The 16,528-nt window shown below is 36.6% G+C and overlaps 1 protein-coding gene across 2 annotated transcripts in view; it reads right to left on the reverse strand.

The window, feature by feature from the left end:
* Nucleotides 1-456: 456 nt before the first annotated feature.
* RRAS2 (RAS related 2) overlaps nt 457-16,528 on the reverse strand; it is a 71,038-nt gene continuing 54,966 nt past the window's right edge. Inside the window, exons 2-6 of one of the 2 annotated variants that reach the window (XM_019948112.3) lie at nt 15,863-15,950; nt 14,846-14,948; nt 14,565-14,673; nt 4,166-4,284; nt 457-1,953 (exon numbers count right to left, since the gene is read on the reverse strand). In XM_019948112.3, coding sequence (XP_019803671.1) covers nt 1,866-1,953; nt 4,166-4,284; nt 14,565-14,673; nt 14,846-14,948; nt 15,863-15,950 — 507 coding nt within the window. In that variant the 3' untranslated portion in view covers nt 457-1,865. Of the gene's footprint in view, nt 1,971-4,165; nt 4,285-14,564; nt 14,674-14,845; nt 14,949-15,862; nt 15,951-16,528 lie in introns of both variants that reach the window. The other variant, XM_033862579.2, reaches the window with a different exon arrangement.

A 16,528-nucleotide genomic window follows, 5' to 3' on the forward strand; every position in this document is an offset into this window, starting at 1 on the left:
TACCAACGATAAATAAAAAAAACTTCCCCAACTGAAAGTACTAACAAGGATACAAGATAGTGCTATAGCACCAAAAGCCAGGGGATAAATGTGGTATCTTCCTGGGCAGTAATTTTAATTAACATTCAAATAAATTTGTGTGCTTTGCTTCAGCTGTTTTAGGCATCATACTCAGAGAGAGTATATGTGTATGTATTCACCCTCCTCTCCCCTCTACAGTGAGAAATCTCTGTCAGGAGCACTTCATAGAAAAAGTTAAAGAAACAATGACTTAAGAAAATATTCAGGAAATCACTAAAAACACCAAGCCATTTCACTTCAAGTTCACCTACTAAATATCCAGTATTGATCTTAGATTCAAATCCTCAGGAAAAGGCATAGAGCTATGAAAATAAGTTTCCTCCAACACTCATTCCTTCAATAAACCACCAAAATAACAAGTCATCAAGCATCATCTTGTGATAACAGATCGATTTTAATTCTAGCACCTGAAGCTATACAAGGGTATGCTTTATAATCTTCATGGAACTGTTGTACACATTCAATAAAGTGACAACTGTGCAATACCACTTAGTATCTCAAAATCAGGAACATACTTTTGAATTGTTTAAACACAATCCACAGAATTAAAAACAAAATCAGAAGTCACCCACAGTTATACTAATTGTCAATTAAAAGTTTTACCATTTACTACTTGATATAGCAGTCAATATCTAGTAGGGGATATCGGAAGTGATTTCAGATTCTCATCCTGTTGTACTCTATTGGGAAGGTTTCTTGAGTAGCTATGTGACTGGCCAAAGGTGGGTACAACCAGGACCAGAACAGCATGTAAGGTTCTACCACAGTTTCTGTAGTTTTCACTTTTTTTCCTTTGTCAGCTAAAAGTGAAGTGAGAATTAAATACTTATCTTTACATATACACAAGGTATGCTGTGAAAGCATATTTGCTTACAAACATATAAAAATACTTGTTAACTAGTTTGATAAGAAAATAATGTATAAAAGTATATAGCAAAACATTAATCATCTCTGACCCTGGAAAGATCAATTCCATATTTTATATTACAAACAAAAACAGTTTTAGTTTTTTTGAATCCCTTATCCAGAAATACTTGAAAAGGAAGACAGACAGAAATTATTTATTTTTACTCTCAACATGGCTGTGAAAAGAGTTAAATTAAAAAACCAAGAACACTAAAATGCCTAAGTCCAGAATGAGTCCAAATATTTGGCCACACAGAATATTATCTTTAGGAATAATAGTAAAGGCTTTACACGCAGTTTTTAACCTATAAATACAGTAGGCATTTTGGTATTTTGGCCACTGGAAAACAAAAGGCTATAGCATCAGTAAAGGTCTGAGATGTCTCACTTTTGTGGATTCAATTCAGTGTATTTAAGGTTAACTAAAGTTGACATCAAAATTTTTAGAGATAGGCAAAAATTCACATTTTTTTAAAACTCCCTATGTTTCTATTTAGAGTAACAGTAGGCAATATGATTCCAGAAGTTAAAAGTTATTTCACAACCTATGACTTCAGCTTGGCAAACAGCTTAGGTTCCAAAACTGATCCATCCCTATTAAAAGTAAGCCCTTAAAAAAAGAATGTGTCTATGTATATAGATATCCATTTTAAAGGAATCAGATAATCTTTGAAGCAGCCTTAGTGTTTCCTTTAAATCTGTCTTGACTGACCATTGGATCAGCTTCATGGAAAGGATTAGCCAGCTTCTTGGTCTAAGGCTACCACGGTGATCATTTATCTAAGGCTAGAAAGGTACCAACATGATGTAAACTGTAAGGAGAGAAGGAGAAGATGAGGGCTTTTCCTGGCAGTTGGTAGCTAAAATTCAAGGGATTCTTAGAAAATGACACAGTGGCAGCCTTTCTTGTCTTTTTCTTTCCGTGTTGGTTCTGGTGAAGGAGGACATTCCTGCTCTTGAAATTTCCTGCAAGATAGAAAAACCTATAGATAATTGACTTTTTGGTAATACATTATTATAAATGCAGGTTATTGTTGGATGAGTCTGGTTTATGTGCATATGCTTTTCAATGTTAAATTTCAGCTAGGGAGTCAAAGCAAATCTTTGGGGGCAGGGAGGTACAAATGCTTCAACATGAGCATAAGCAAAGCTGTCTGAGTTTCATTTATGGGTGAGTATTCAATTAGGTGAGATGCTGAATTCAACAACCTCTAAATTCCCTTCCCAGTTTGAAATTCCATGACTCTAAGGTATCCTTAGGAATGAACATCCATCACTAAAGTACCTGCCCTTATGAGGTATGCCATTCCTATCCTGGTTTTGCCACTTCGTAACTACAAATCTGTATTAAACAAGTTAGTTGACCTCTCTGAGGGGTGTTTTTTTAGGAGGGATAATAAAACCCTACCTTTCACAGTTGCTACGAGGATTAAAGAAGATTTTGTTATGTTCAAATGTCTAACAGCCTCTGGCACAAAAAAGTCTCATGTACCCCCTTCCTCACTCCTGACTGACTGATGGATGTGGATCAATTCTGAGGATCAAAACCAAGGATTAAATATTTCAAAAAAGCAATAAAAATTATTTTTAAAAAGCACTGGTGGGACTTCCCGGTGGCACAATGGTTAAGAATCCGCCCGCCAATGCAGGGGACACGGGTTCAATCCCTGGTCTGGGAAGATTCCACATGCCACGTAGCTACTAAGCCTGTGCGCCACAACTACTGAACCTGTGCTCTAGAGCCCACATGCCGCAACTACCGAGCCCACGTGCCACAACTTCTGAAGCCCACGCACTCTAGGGCCCACATGCCACAACTACTAAAGCCCGCGTGCCTAGAGCCCGTGCTCTGCAACAAGATAAGCCACCGCAATGAGAAGCATGCCCACCACAAGGAAGAGTAGCCCCCGCTCGCCGCAACTAGAGAAAGCCCGCATGCAGCAATGAAGACCCAACATGGCCAAAAAAAAAAAAGGCATTGGTTTCGGGGTGGGGGTGGGGGGCAGGTAAAATACACATAAAATTTACCATCTTAACCATTTTTAAGTGTACAGTTCAGTGCTTTACGTATATTTACAATGTTGTGCACTACTATCCACCTCCCAAATCTTTTCATCTTGCAAAACTGAAACTCTGTATTCATTAAAAAATAACCGAATTTGCATTTTTAACAAACTACTAAAAAAAAAAAAGCAATCTTCTTTTCCAACCCACAAAGAGAATGCCCTAGTAACGGGCTAAGAAAAAGTACAAGTAGAAGCCCATAGCTCAAAATGTCAATTCACCTTAGACGTACAACTAACAGGAACTAACTCCATATACCTGTCAAATTAACTAGCAGGGAAACCAGCAGAACTAAGAACAGAGGATGAAACAGAGGCCAAGCCACCAAGACCCAAAATAATCTCACAAAACCCCACCTGCTAAAGCAACTCACTCTTTCTCACACACACCAACTCCAGCCAACCTCACTCACCGCCTCCAGCTTCTTGGAACCCAGTAATACTTTCTGAACCACAGAGGCCTCCTAGGCCAGCGAACAGAAAACCTCTATGAAGTCTGGATATCATACTTCATATGCTGTGGGACTGCTGAATCCCTACTGCCTGGCTTCCTCGTGGCCTGGGAGGAGTGGGTAGGAAGCAAAGCTAAGAGCACAGGCTTTGGAATCAGAGACCTGGATTTAAGTCCCAGCTCTGCCATTTAATATGTTCAAATTATCTCACCTCTCTGTATCTGTTTTCTCATCAGAGAGTAGGGGCGTTATTGGGCTGTGGTGGGGATTAAATGTAGTAATGCACGGGAAGCAGTCAGCACAGGATCTGGCAGAGGCTACCTACCACTCAAGTGTTAGCTGCTGTCGTCACTATCTTCACACCACTGCCACCTTTGGAAGGTGCACCAATTCTTTTCAAAATCTCTATGTGTACTCTACTTCAATATAATAAAATTAGGCTTTTTATGTAGGAAGTAACCAGAATTATGTACGTAATTAAAATTTTTAACATACCATGTCAAAAATGATTCCCAGAAAAGAATCACTCCTACATACAATTTCCTCTTTCTTACGAAAAACATTTAATGGCAATTTTTTTTCTTAATTTTTTTAAAAAGCATAATGTGACTACCCATCAAATTCAATAAACTAAAACAAACTTCTGGGATGTGTTTTGCTTACCTTATAACCCGGACAAGTTCATGGAAAGCTTGATCTACATTCATCCTAATCTTTGCTGATGCCTCCATGTATGTTACCTTAAGTTGTCGTGCTAACTGCTGTCCTTCTTCCTGCGTTACCTGAAATTTCAAGAGGTGTGTTTGAGGTACAGTATTAACGATTAGATCTGCTCCATCTACTGCTTGGCCACACACTGCACTGTTAATCCAGCCAGAGACGAAGCTGGTTTGCCTTAAGACGAACCAAAACACTTAATAGCTTAACTCATAGTGCTGAAGCCCACCTCCGCAGAAAAACTCAGAACATGACAGAAGCAAGATGTCAGTCTAGTGATTACTCAAAAAGTATTAAATACAACAGTGATAAATTCTGGGAAGTACAAGGTGCTATGGGAGTGTATAACCCTGCTGAGCAGGTCAGGGAAAGCTTCCCTGAGGAAGTGATATTTAGGTAAAGTGTATGGAGTTGGGTCAGGGTGAAGAAGTATCCCTGACAATCGAAACAGCAGGCATGAGGGCACTCCAAGTTCCAGAAACTGAAAGAAGCCTAGAGTGGCTGGAATACAATAAGCTAAGAGAGAAAATGGCAAGAGATGAGGCTGGAGAGCGGGGCAGGCCTCAAGAAGCCATGGGGTCTTCTTCACGTCTGCATTCCCCAGTACCTGGTACTTGGAAGACTCTCAATAAATGTGTGGGAAAAAAATAATGAATAGAACCACAAGCCCTCACAATGCCTTCCTTACACGAAGAAATGAAGGAAGGTAGGCAGGGAAGGGTGGCATTGCTGATGACATATAAATGGTAGGCCAGAGTAAGAAAAGGCTAATTGAATATTAGCCCTATATAGTAGATGCCCTATAAATATTTTAAATGTAGAGGGTTGGAATAGTGATAATTACCTACAACTATTAAACTATATTACATTTATATTTATATAGTGGGCCTGAAAATTCATATTTCTGAAAAAGTGACTCTCACTGCTGTCATTACCACGAAAGTAAACACTTATACAAGGTTAGAAAATTACAGATGGGCAAAAAGGAAAAAAAAGAAAATTTAGGAACTTATCATCCATACAGAACCACATTCTTCTCATCTTTTTTCAATGATATACATTTTTCTCTGCAAAACAGAATCATAACTTTTGTATCTTTATCTTAGAACCTGGAACTATGCTAAACTCACTTATCTAGGTTTGTTTTGTTTTGTTTTTGTAAATTCCATAGGCTTTTCTATATAAGCAATCATGTCATTTGCTAATAAAGACAGTTTTTTGTTGCTTCCTTTCTGATGTGGATGTTTTTTCATTCATTTTCTGGCCTTACCTCACTGCCTGGAAGCTCCAAGACAGCAGTGGTGAGGCGGTACTCCTGACTTGTTTCTGATCTTAGGGAGAAAGCATTTGGTCTTTCACCATTAAGTAAGCTGTTGGTTGTAGGGTTTTATTACAGATGCCCTTTATCAGGTTAATAAAGTTCCTCACTATTCCATTTATAAAGAATTTTTATCAGGAACCGATGCTGGATTTTGTCAAATTTTTTTCTTCTGCATCTGTTGAGATCATATGATTTTTCCTTTTTAAAGTCTGTTAATATGATAAATTATACTGATTCACTTTCGCCTGTTAAATCAACATGGCATTCCTGGAATTAACTCCACTTGAGTGATAATGCATTGTTCTTTTCATATATTGAATTCTATTTACTAAAATTTTAATTAAAAAATTTTACATCAAAAAAAATTTTTACATCTATGTTTATGAGAAATATTGAACTGTAGTTTTCTTATATCTTTGTCTGATTTGGTATCAGAGTAATACTGGCTTCATATAATGAGTTGGAAAGAATTCTCTCTTCAATTTTCTGGAATAGTTTCAGCAAAATCAGTTTAGTAAAATTTAGTGAATCCATCTGGGCCTGGAGTTTTGAGGAAAGGTTTTTACAATAAATTGGACTTATCTTATACATATAGTACTTCTCAGCTTATCTATTTTTTTCTTGAGTTTGTGCCTTTCAAGGAATAGGTCTATTTCATCTAACCTGCTAAATTTATTGGCATAAAGTTGTTTATAGTATTTCCTTATTATCTTTTAAATATCTACTAAGATTTGAAATGATGGTTATCTCTCCCTTTTTGGTTTTTCTTTACTTCTCTATGTTTTTCCTATTTTCAATTTCATTGGTTTCCATTCTTATCTTTATTATTTTACTTCTGATTACTATGGTTTTAATTTGCTCTTTTCCTTACAGTTCTTAAGGTAGAAGCTAGTCACTGAATTGAAACTTTTCTTTCCTAATACAAATATTTAATGCTATAAATTTCTCTATAGGTACTTCTTTAATAGCACCCCACAAATTTTGATATGCTGTTTTAGTTATCATTCAGCTCATAATACTTTGTAATGTCCTGTGTTTTCTTTGTACTGAGGGTAAATTAAAAGTATCTTAATTTCCTCATATTTGGAGATCTCCTAGATATCTTTGTTATTTCCAATTTAATTCCACTGTGGTCAAAGAACATACACCATCTGACTAGAATCCCCTTAACTGTATTGAGACTTGTTCTATGACCCATTCTCATTTCAAAAGATGTATATTCTGCTGTTGTTCAGTGGAGTTTTTACTAAACGTCAGTTAGGATAAGTTGCCCAACAGTGTTCTTCAAACCATCTATATCCTTACTGATTTTCTTTCTACTTGCTCAATTATTGAGAGAGGTGCTGAAACTTCTGACTATAACTGTTCTTCCCATTTTTGCTTTAAGAATTTTGAAGCTGTTATTCATTACATGAATGTTTAGGATTGTTAAGTTCTCTTGATGAATTAATCTCTTTATCATTGTGAAATGATCCTCTTTATTCCTAGTAATAATATTTGCTCCGAAATCTACTTAGTCTGATATTTATATTGCCACTTCAACTTTTCTTTCATTAGTATTAGCATGGTATACCTTATCCCATCCTTTGTACTTTTCACCTATTTGTATCTTTACGTTGAAAGTAGATTTCTTGTAGGGTCTTGCTTTTTATCCAATCTGACAATGTCTGCCTTTTAATTGAGGTGTTCACACTATTTAAGTTTAATGTGATTATTGCTATAGTTGGGTCATCTTGAAATTTGTTTCCTAACCATCCCATTTATTCTTTGTTCTACTTATCAAAAGTTGCCTTCTTTTTGGTTAACTGTATTGTTTTTATGATTCCATTTGATCTTCTTTGTTGGCTAATAAACTATGTACCTATTATGTTATTTTTATAATTGCTTTAGAGTTTATAATATACATGTTTCACTCATCACTGTCTAATTCAAATGATATTATGTCAATCCATGTATAGTTTAAGAACCTTATAACAATAGTATGTTTCTCCCTCCTTCTCTTTTTATTACTGTTACCTATTACTTTAGAATACACTGTTATTATTTTTGCTTTAAACATCCAATTATGTTTTCAGGAGATTTAAATAACAATAAAAGTAATTTATATTTACCCACATAAATGGGTAAAGGTGTTCTTCATTTCTTTGTATAGATCCAGATTTCCATTCGGTATGGTTTTCCTTCTTTTTTGCATTTCTTTTAATGTAGGTCTGCTGGTAATAAATTCTTTCACTTTTTGTTTATCTGGGAGAAGTCTTTACTTCACCTTTGTTTTTGTTTTTTTTGTGGTACGCAGGCCTCTCACTGTTGTGGCCTCTCCCGTTGCGGAGCACAGGCTCCGGACGCACAAGCTCAGCGGCCATGGCTCACGGGCCCAGCCGCTCCACGGCATGTGGGATCTTTCCAGACCGGGGCACGAACCCGTGTCCCCTGCATCGGCAGGCAGACTCTCAACCACTGCGCCACCAGGGAGGCCCTCACCTTTGTTTTTGAAGTAAATTATCAGATGAGTTTTTTCTCTCAGTACCTGGAAGATGCTGTGCCACTATCTTCTTTGCATCCTCTCCTGTGAGAAACAGTGTGATTGCTGTCATCCTTATCTTTGATCCTCTGTATGCAATGTTTCTCCCCCTCTGGCTACTTTTCAGTTTTTTCTCGTTATCACTGCTTTTAAGCAATTTCATTATAATGTGCCTTGTAGTTTACTTCATATTTCTTGTGCTCAGGGTTTGTTGAGCTTTGTAAGTTTTCATCAAATTTAGAAAATTTTCAGCCGTTACTTCTGCTGTTAATCCCATCCAGTGTATTTTTCATCTCAGACATTGTAGTTTTAATTTCCAGAAGTTTGATTTTGATCTTTTTACATCTTCCATGTCTCTACTTAACATAGTCAATATTCAGTCTTTTCTCTAGCTTCTTGAACATATGGTATATGGTAATAATAACCATTTTAATTTCTCTGCTCACCAACTCTATCATCTGTGTCATCTCTGGATCTGTTTCTATTCACTGTCTTTTCTCCTTATTATGGGTCATATTTTCCTGCTGCTTTACATGCTGGGTAAGTTTTGAGTGGATGCGTGGCTACTAGATTTTTATCTATTGAGTTCTGGATAATTTGTATTCCTATAAATATTCCTGAGCTTTCTTCTGGGATGCAATTATTCGGAAAGTTTGATCCTTTCTATTGTACAGTACCAGAACAGCATTACATCTAAGGCTGATTTTGCCCCACTACTAGAACAAAACCCTTCTCAATGCACTATTCAATACCCCAGGGATTATCAGGTTTGACACTCTGGCTGATTAGAATATTCCTGGGCCCTGTTTTAGCTCAAGGTATTATTCCCTCTAATCCTTTCAGGTAGCTTGTTCTCCTAATTTAATTTTATATTCTCAAAATTCAGCACCTTCAATGCAATATCATTAGGCCATTACATTAATGCATATACATCTAACAATTACTTCATAACAGTTTATACTCTGTTGTATTCTGAAAGAGTGGCAGGCAGGTTCTACATAGTATTAGTATACCCAAGTTTATGTAACTTTAAAATCTACCCTGCCTCTCTTCAAAACAGCACAGGTACCATAAGGCCTATGGTTTGAAATATCAATCAATCAAATCAAGCAAGCAATTAACAATAAGTAAGGAAGCCAAGTAGGAAAGTAAATCTTTACAGAGCCACCAATTTAGAAAGGACAATTCTTTCTAAGAAAAGTTGACATAAAAAAAAAAAAAAAAAAAGAAAAGTTGACATAAAATTCCTTGAAGTAAAATTACATCTTGAAGTGAAAGAGATATAAAAGAAGAAAAGTAAAAATAAATTTTTGTGACATGTCAGTCTTAATCAATTATTTACTTTACTAATATAATTTGATTGGGGGAGGGAAATATATATCCTTAAGAATTTTGTTCCTTGTATTTCTGCTCAATTATTCTTTAGAAAGCTACCTTGCCCTATCCCACCTACATAATGCAATTCGGCCAGAGGGAAACAGCAAATGACCTATCTTTATACAATTGAGAAAAATTAATGAATTAATGGTCTAGATGACAAAACAATCCCACGGCTAAGACTGTCTATGTGCTTCATTTATTTATTTTTAAAGCACGGTCTTACATCAGTCTTCCAGGAATCGAGGTCAGCAAAGTTCATACACACATTTCTGGTCAAGAAATCTCTAACCACACATAAAGCTGCTTATGAGCTTACTGGTGTAGCACTTTTAACGAAGATAGCATCACTACCACCAAAGGAAAAAAATATGACAAAAAGAACACCACATGTACCAAAGCCAAAACACTGTGAAGCCAGAAATCAACAAAAGATTGAAAGCTACACAAACAAGGATTTCCCAGAGGTTCCCCAACCCAGAGAATTTTACAAAGATACCAAATCCTAAGCCTGGATATTCTGGTTTAGTAGGTCTGAGTGCTACCAGAAATGTTTTGTTTTCAACAACAAAGGTGAACCTGATGCAAGAAATTCAGATTTACATTTTGGAACCTCCAGTGGGACTCAGTTCTAAGGCACAAATGAATATCTGTGAAAATCCACAATAACATGGGTTTATCTAATACTACCTATTTCTAAATAGAGAAGAGCAAAATGGGAATGATGAGGGCAGCTTTATTAAACAAACTAAGTTTAATAAGAATAGAGTACAACATCTGCAATAGTCACTTAGGGATGTGTTGAGTTAATGAATAACCTAAGTTTACAGAAGCAAAACTTGTTTTGTTTTTCAAAAATATCTATTATGTAGAAAGAGTCAACATATTAATACCACATCTTGATTCACTGATGCCTTGATTCATTCATTCAGCAACTGTATACTGAGTGCATACCTTTGTTCTCTGTGCTAAGGACAAAACATGAACATGGTGCTTACAAATCTTTTCTTTTTTTTTTTTTTTTTTACATCTTTATTGGAGTATAATTGCTTTACAATGGAGTGTTAGTTTCTGCTTTGTAACAAAGTGAATCAGTTGCAGACAAGGCACAAACAGGTGAGGCCAGAGAAGACCCTTACTCTATTGTTGGGGGGAGGGGCTTCTTTTTCCTGGGAGGCTGCAGGGCACATTGTGGTCGAGGTACTGACAGATAAGAGGAGTGGGGATTAATACACTTAAGTAATCTATTGTTATAAGTGTAATGGGCTCCTTTCTCGAATTAATGGTGGCCAGTAGAAATTAAGTACCTAACAAGGGGGACAGGAAAGGGAGAAACTGAGGCAAGCCAGGAGAGGTAAAAGGGGGAAAAGCAAAAACAAATTTTTTAAAAAAGGCAAAAAACCATTGACTTCTAGACGAGGCTGAGTCAAGGACAAGGAACTTGAAATCAGAGCTATCATGAAGTCCACAGTCCAAGCCCACACACAGCTGCTGTATGAAATTTCAGAATCAATATGTTGTCATATTTACCTACGTTTACATTTTAGCAAGGGCAAGTAAATCATTTACCCATATTTTCTTCCTATACCTCTGACAGAATAAACAAAATGATCAATGTATCTCTAAGGGCCCAGGTATGTGGTAACACTGCCATTCAAATTCTACAGATCTCTCTTTATTTCGGTGACCTTGTTTTTTCTACTGCTCTGTCATAAGTGCCTAGAAAATGTTCTATAAAAAAACTGGATGATTAGGTGGGTGGAAGAAGCAAGTCCACATAGATACAGAAGTCAAAAGGAAATAGGCAGTCTCTTCTGGCTGATCTCCCGTCCCTGATGTGTTCAGAATCTCAGGAGCAGTAGTAGGAATGCCCAGGGCTGACCCACAAATTCAAAGAACATGGGGAACTGGCATTTGCTATGTAAGAGAAAACGGGCTAGAAGCTAGAGAAAGTCCAAAGGGTAGAGCCTAAGACAAAGGCAGAAAAGAACAAGCTGATCAGCAACTAAGAGCAAGCCAGACTGGTCACTGACCTAAAGAGATGACCAAAAAGTCAGCATTTCCAAACAAGTAGAAGAAGTTATTATGAGGTGCCTGTGGCCTGTCCAGGATCAGTTGGTAGAGCAAGTAAGGGTGCCAAGGCATTACAGAACATCATCTTTAATTCTGAAGAGACTTCTAAAAGGTAAAATCCTTTAGTACAGCATCTCAATTTCAACTGCACCAAATATGGCCCTCAAGGCTTGGAGGGGTAAGGCATGTTTGTCTTTGTACATCCAGGACACAGAATGTACACAGAAGAGAGTGTGCCTGAGCCCTAAGACACCTGAGAAAGACAAGGAAGTACCAACAAAAGGAGAGGGGAGGGGGGAGGATGCATAGGGAATGGAGTTCCAGAGCTAAGTAAACAAAGTGTTTCCAAAAGGAAAGTGTGGGCAACTGTGTCAAATGTTACATCTGTGCAAGTGGTGACCTTGACCAGGTGCTATGCCTGCAGTCAGTGCAAACAAGAAAAAGAAAGGAAAGGAAGTAGAGTGTAGATAACGCTTCTAAGGAGTTCTGCTTACTAGGAGGAGCAGCAAAAAAGGTTCTCAGGGAGGAATGTGAGATTATCTTTTGCCGTGGTTATTACTTTTTGTTTTAAAGGTGAGAGCATTGTAGCATGTCGCAAGCTGATGGGAATAATCATGCAGGAGAGAAATGGAACACCTGGATGGAACAATTGCTGGGGTGATGCCCACGAGGAGCAATGGATGGGCTTCAGTGCCTATCAGAGAGGCTGGTCAGGGAGGTGAAGTTTATCCATGCAAGTGGGAAGAAGCAGAATTAATGGGACATACGTGCCCTTAGGTTAGTGCATGTGGAAGTGGGAACATGTAAAAATATCTCAGTGAACTAGGAAAATACCACTCATCATCAATCTGCTGAGGATGAGGAAGGGGAAGAAAGTGTTATTAATTTAAAAATAGAAAGTAAGTAATAATCATCCAAACAAGTGGGAAATGAATAGACTAGAGAAATGTAGTAGGATTTCCAGTCAGCACTAAAGGCTCTCACATAAGAGTAATGATGATGACCTTTACGCCTGAGTGCAGGGTGAAGGAACCTAGAAAAGAGAAGACAAAGCATGGGAGGAATAAAATGTTTCTTTGTGCCTATCCTTCAGAGAGGAGAATCTATAGGAAGGAGCAGAAAAGTAAGCAGTCAGTTTTCCGCCATTTGCTTTTCTCCCTTGGATATATATACATTTCAACTTTTCAGCATGTACATAGTACTTAATGTCTATGTATATGTTTTAAAGCAGAGAAATTAAGAACTTACCCCAAGCTAATTGCCTATCTTTAAGGTGATGGAAATATTACACTTATCATCCCCTATATTGCTTCTTTTACCACCTTGTTCTTACTTTACTCTGAAATCTATTACTTTTATAAAAAGAAAAAACTTAGAAGAAAAATTTATAAATCTATGGTAAAAACAAAGCCAAAGTGCCACAATATGTTAATATCTGCAGACAGATGGAAACCACACTCCAAATACTGGCAATCTTCAATATATAAATGACTTAAAAGTAACTCATACAGACCCCTTGCCCCCAAGCTAATCATAGCAAGGCTTGTTTAGTTCTGATGGACATACTCCCTTTCCTCTGTTCTCCCTAATCTTGCCTAAACTATAGAAGGCTCCCACCTCACCCCAGGCCTACCACTTATTCCTTTACTGGAGTTACCACCGTAAAAAAGTTTGAAAAAAATCACAGCAGGAAACATATCTATCTAGCATTAGATAGGGCAAGAACTGCTTGCTCCCTGCAGAGTTACTTTGCCATTATTCCCCAGATCCAACGACATCTAAAAGTGTTTCTAGTACTAGAAAGGACTGAGAAGAGCAGTAAAAAGGTTCTACTGGGCAATATTTAATAAACATAATTAGATTCAGAAACACTGAAGGAAATGGTCCCCCAAAAATAAAATATAAATGAGAAAAAAAAATGGGACTGTCTACTCCAGGTTTTAAGATGTGAGCAATGTCATATCCTAAATTACTTCCAACAGCTTATACTGGTTTGAAATGAAGACTGAATGTTTTCACCTTAAGTTTATAATAATTCAGATTTGAAAGAGGTCTGACAGTAAAATTCATTCTACAACAGGTAAACATTTCTAAACCTTAGCATTAGAACAATATCATTCTCTTAAGTTCATGCTTTAAACTTGGTATACCTTCAACAAAATTTACAAATAGAGCACACAAATCAAAGATTATATTTTAAATAATAGTTAACTACAAAATGGAAGGCTATCCTCAATGCTGTTTATCAACCAATTTTTCCTGATGTTTGCACTTTCAATCAAAATCTGTTAACACAAAAATCTGTTAACACAAGGTTATACAGAAACAAGAGAACTTAAATACTGGCAAAAATTAAGTATTTAAACAATTGTATTCCAGATGTGGGATAGAGACTAAAGACCTAAAAGAAATGAAGACACCAAAAGAACCCCCAAATAATGCAGAGCCTCCATTAATTTATATCTGAACTTGCTCCCCTCCCTCACAGAAAGAGGAGGCCAATATTTACCCAAAATTTTTTAAATTGTATGTGAAATAAGTGGGTAAAGAACAAGTGAGTATAAACAAGCCTGCAACTAAATACTAAAAATATTATTTTCCTGCAGGTTACTGGTGTTAGAGCTGCCCATGTGAAGAATTAACGGAAAATTCAGTCATTAATGGGACTTAGGAAAAATCCAAATACTGTAATTTAAATCAAAGTCATTCTCTAAATGAGGTAATTTAGCATTAATACTGAATTACAGGTAAGTTTAGGAGTATCTAACTAAATTAGAGCTGTGGGTGTTACCTAAGAAATTACAACATGTGAATGGAGCTGGTGCAAATACTTGCTGGCTTATAGAGTCCACCGAAGTTCTGTATACTATGTAAAAATGTAACGCCCCCAGATCTACTTCCTTTTTATCTGTCACCTATCATAGGACCTCTATGAAATCCAGTGTGCCACACTCAGCACAGTGTTTTTGATCACGGCACTTTCTCATTAAACATATCTGTTCACTCACATGATTACAAATAATTGGCTTCCCAATAGCAAAATTCCTTCTCACCTGTCTCTGATGATCCAGATCTGCTTTATTACCAATTAAAATCATTGGAAACTCATCACGATCCTTTACTCTGAGAATCTGTCTTTGAAACTTATAGATTTCTTCAAAACTAAAAACACAAAAACAAATTAATCAATTTGGTCAACTATCAGAATTCAGAGTCCCATGCTCCATTTACTACTTTATTACTTTTCCTTTTTCTATAAAAATAAGAATGCAAATTCAATGAAACAGTGATCTAGACATGAACAGGAGACCTACAATTGAATACTGATACAAACCTGCCTCTATCTGTGACTGAAAAGACCAACAAGAAACCCTCGCCAGTTCTCATATACTGTTCTCTCATAGCTCCAAACTCCTCTTGTCCCGCTGTATCCAGAACTAAAGAAAAAACAAGAAATGTAATTATGTTCGTGTTTTCATCTTACAAAAATGGCTTCCTTACAAGGGCAGGCCCAGTTAAACTGGGTCCTCTGGAGCACACCATACTTAGTATAATTTAAAAAATGGCATTCTCCTTTTAGCACTTTATTCAATGCTAAAGACAAATATATTCTAATGGCAGACAGTTTCAGAGTTATCTTCATCAGTGCAGGTTGATTTTGTACTTAGACTATATTAGCATAGCAATTACAAGGTCAAGAATATCAAATACACCTAGGCAGACAGTCAGATAACTTCTGAAGTCTCTTGGATGTTTACCTCCTCCATGAAAAGAACTGAAAAAGATACCTGTAAATTCAAGAAAGAAATGCTGGTCCACCCCACCCCCCAAATACCATACTGAATGTACAGATGCTAATGTATTTCTTGATCTCTGTGAATAAAAGAATCATACAAGTTAAAAGAAAAGGGCTTTCTTTTGTGGAGAGGTGGAAAGTTTAGCCAAGCACAAAACACTATTTGCTAAGGCCTCTGTGCTATAAACTCTAAGCAAGTTAGCAAATGTTGAAGCCTTTCTATATTTACTTCACCCATTTCAGCCTTCATCAAAAGGTAGGAAGAGCCGAAACCTCATGTTTTTTCCAAATGTCCCAACAAACACAACTTCAGCAAGTTACAGTGACATGACCAATTTCACCAGGACAAGCTCAATCCAATTATTTTACATAACATTTACTGAGGAATATTTAAATTGCCTAGTATGCAGATTCATCAATCAAAACTAATGAAAGAGATGGGCTTATATTCAAGATCATCTAACATTTCAATTGTAGTATTTAACCTAGCAAAACATCAAAGCTTACTTTTAAAAATATGATACGTGAACCATCAAATAAAGGAAGATTACTTACTATCTAGCCGGGCTGCCCGGTCATCTATCACGCACTGCTTTGTGTAGGAGTCCTCAATGGTTGGATCATAATCCGTTACAAAATAGGACTGTAAGAAAAAGAACATTATTTTAAAATTTATGTTTACCTGCCCAAGTACCAATGTAACTTTATCCAGAATTAATCAAAATAATTTCATTGTATTAAGGTTTATCCTACTATGTCAATTCCCCATTAAATGAAGTCTATTCCGAGCAGGTTTCAAGTAGAGAAAGGGTACTAAGTATCTCTGAATTTTCATACGTGAAATATGCAAGAAGACTGTAAAAGATCTACTGCAGTAGATCTGTTTTTTTTCATAATAACTTATATACACCTAAGACTCTAGATCTTTAATTCCAGAAAAACTAGAAAAACACAGTAAGCTATAATTCAGGTCTATCTGCAACCCGATGGCAGGCATCAGTCCTTAGAACAAAGTAGTTTGAAACAAACAGGATAACACAAAGTCTGCCTGATTCAATGCCTCATCTTCTTTTCTCCACTTTTCGCACACCTTGTCTTAGAGTTCCCTTTCAGCTGCCTTGTGTATTATCCTAAGGAAATGATTTCACGATTTTTTTTCATCTTTGTGGATCTCAAACTTATTCTTTCACTAATATTTTTGTTAGTTTTTCATCTTAACTT

Source organism: Tursiops truncatus, chromosome 8 (genome assembly GCF_011762595.2).
Source record: "Tursiops truncatus isolate mTurTru1 chromosome 8, mTurTru1.mat.Y, whole genome shotgun sequence".
In the NCBI taxonomy this organism is placed as follows: Eukaryota; Metazoa; Chordata; class Mammalia; order Artiodactyla; family Delphinidae; genus Tursiops; species Tursiops truncatus.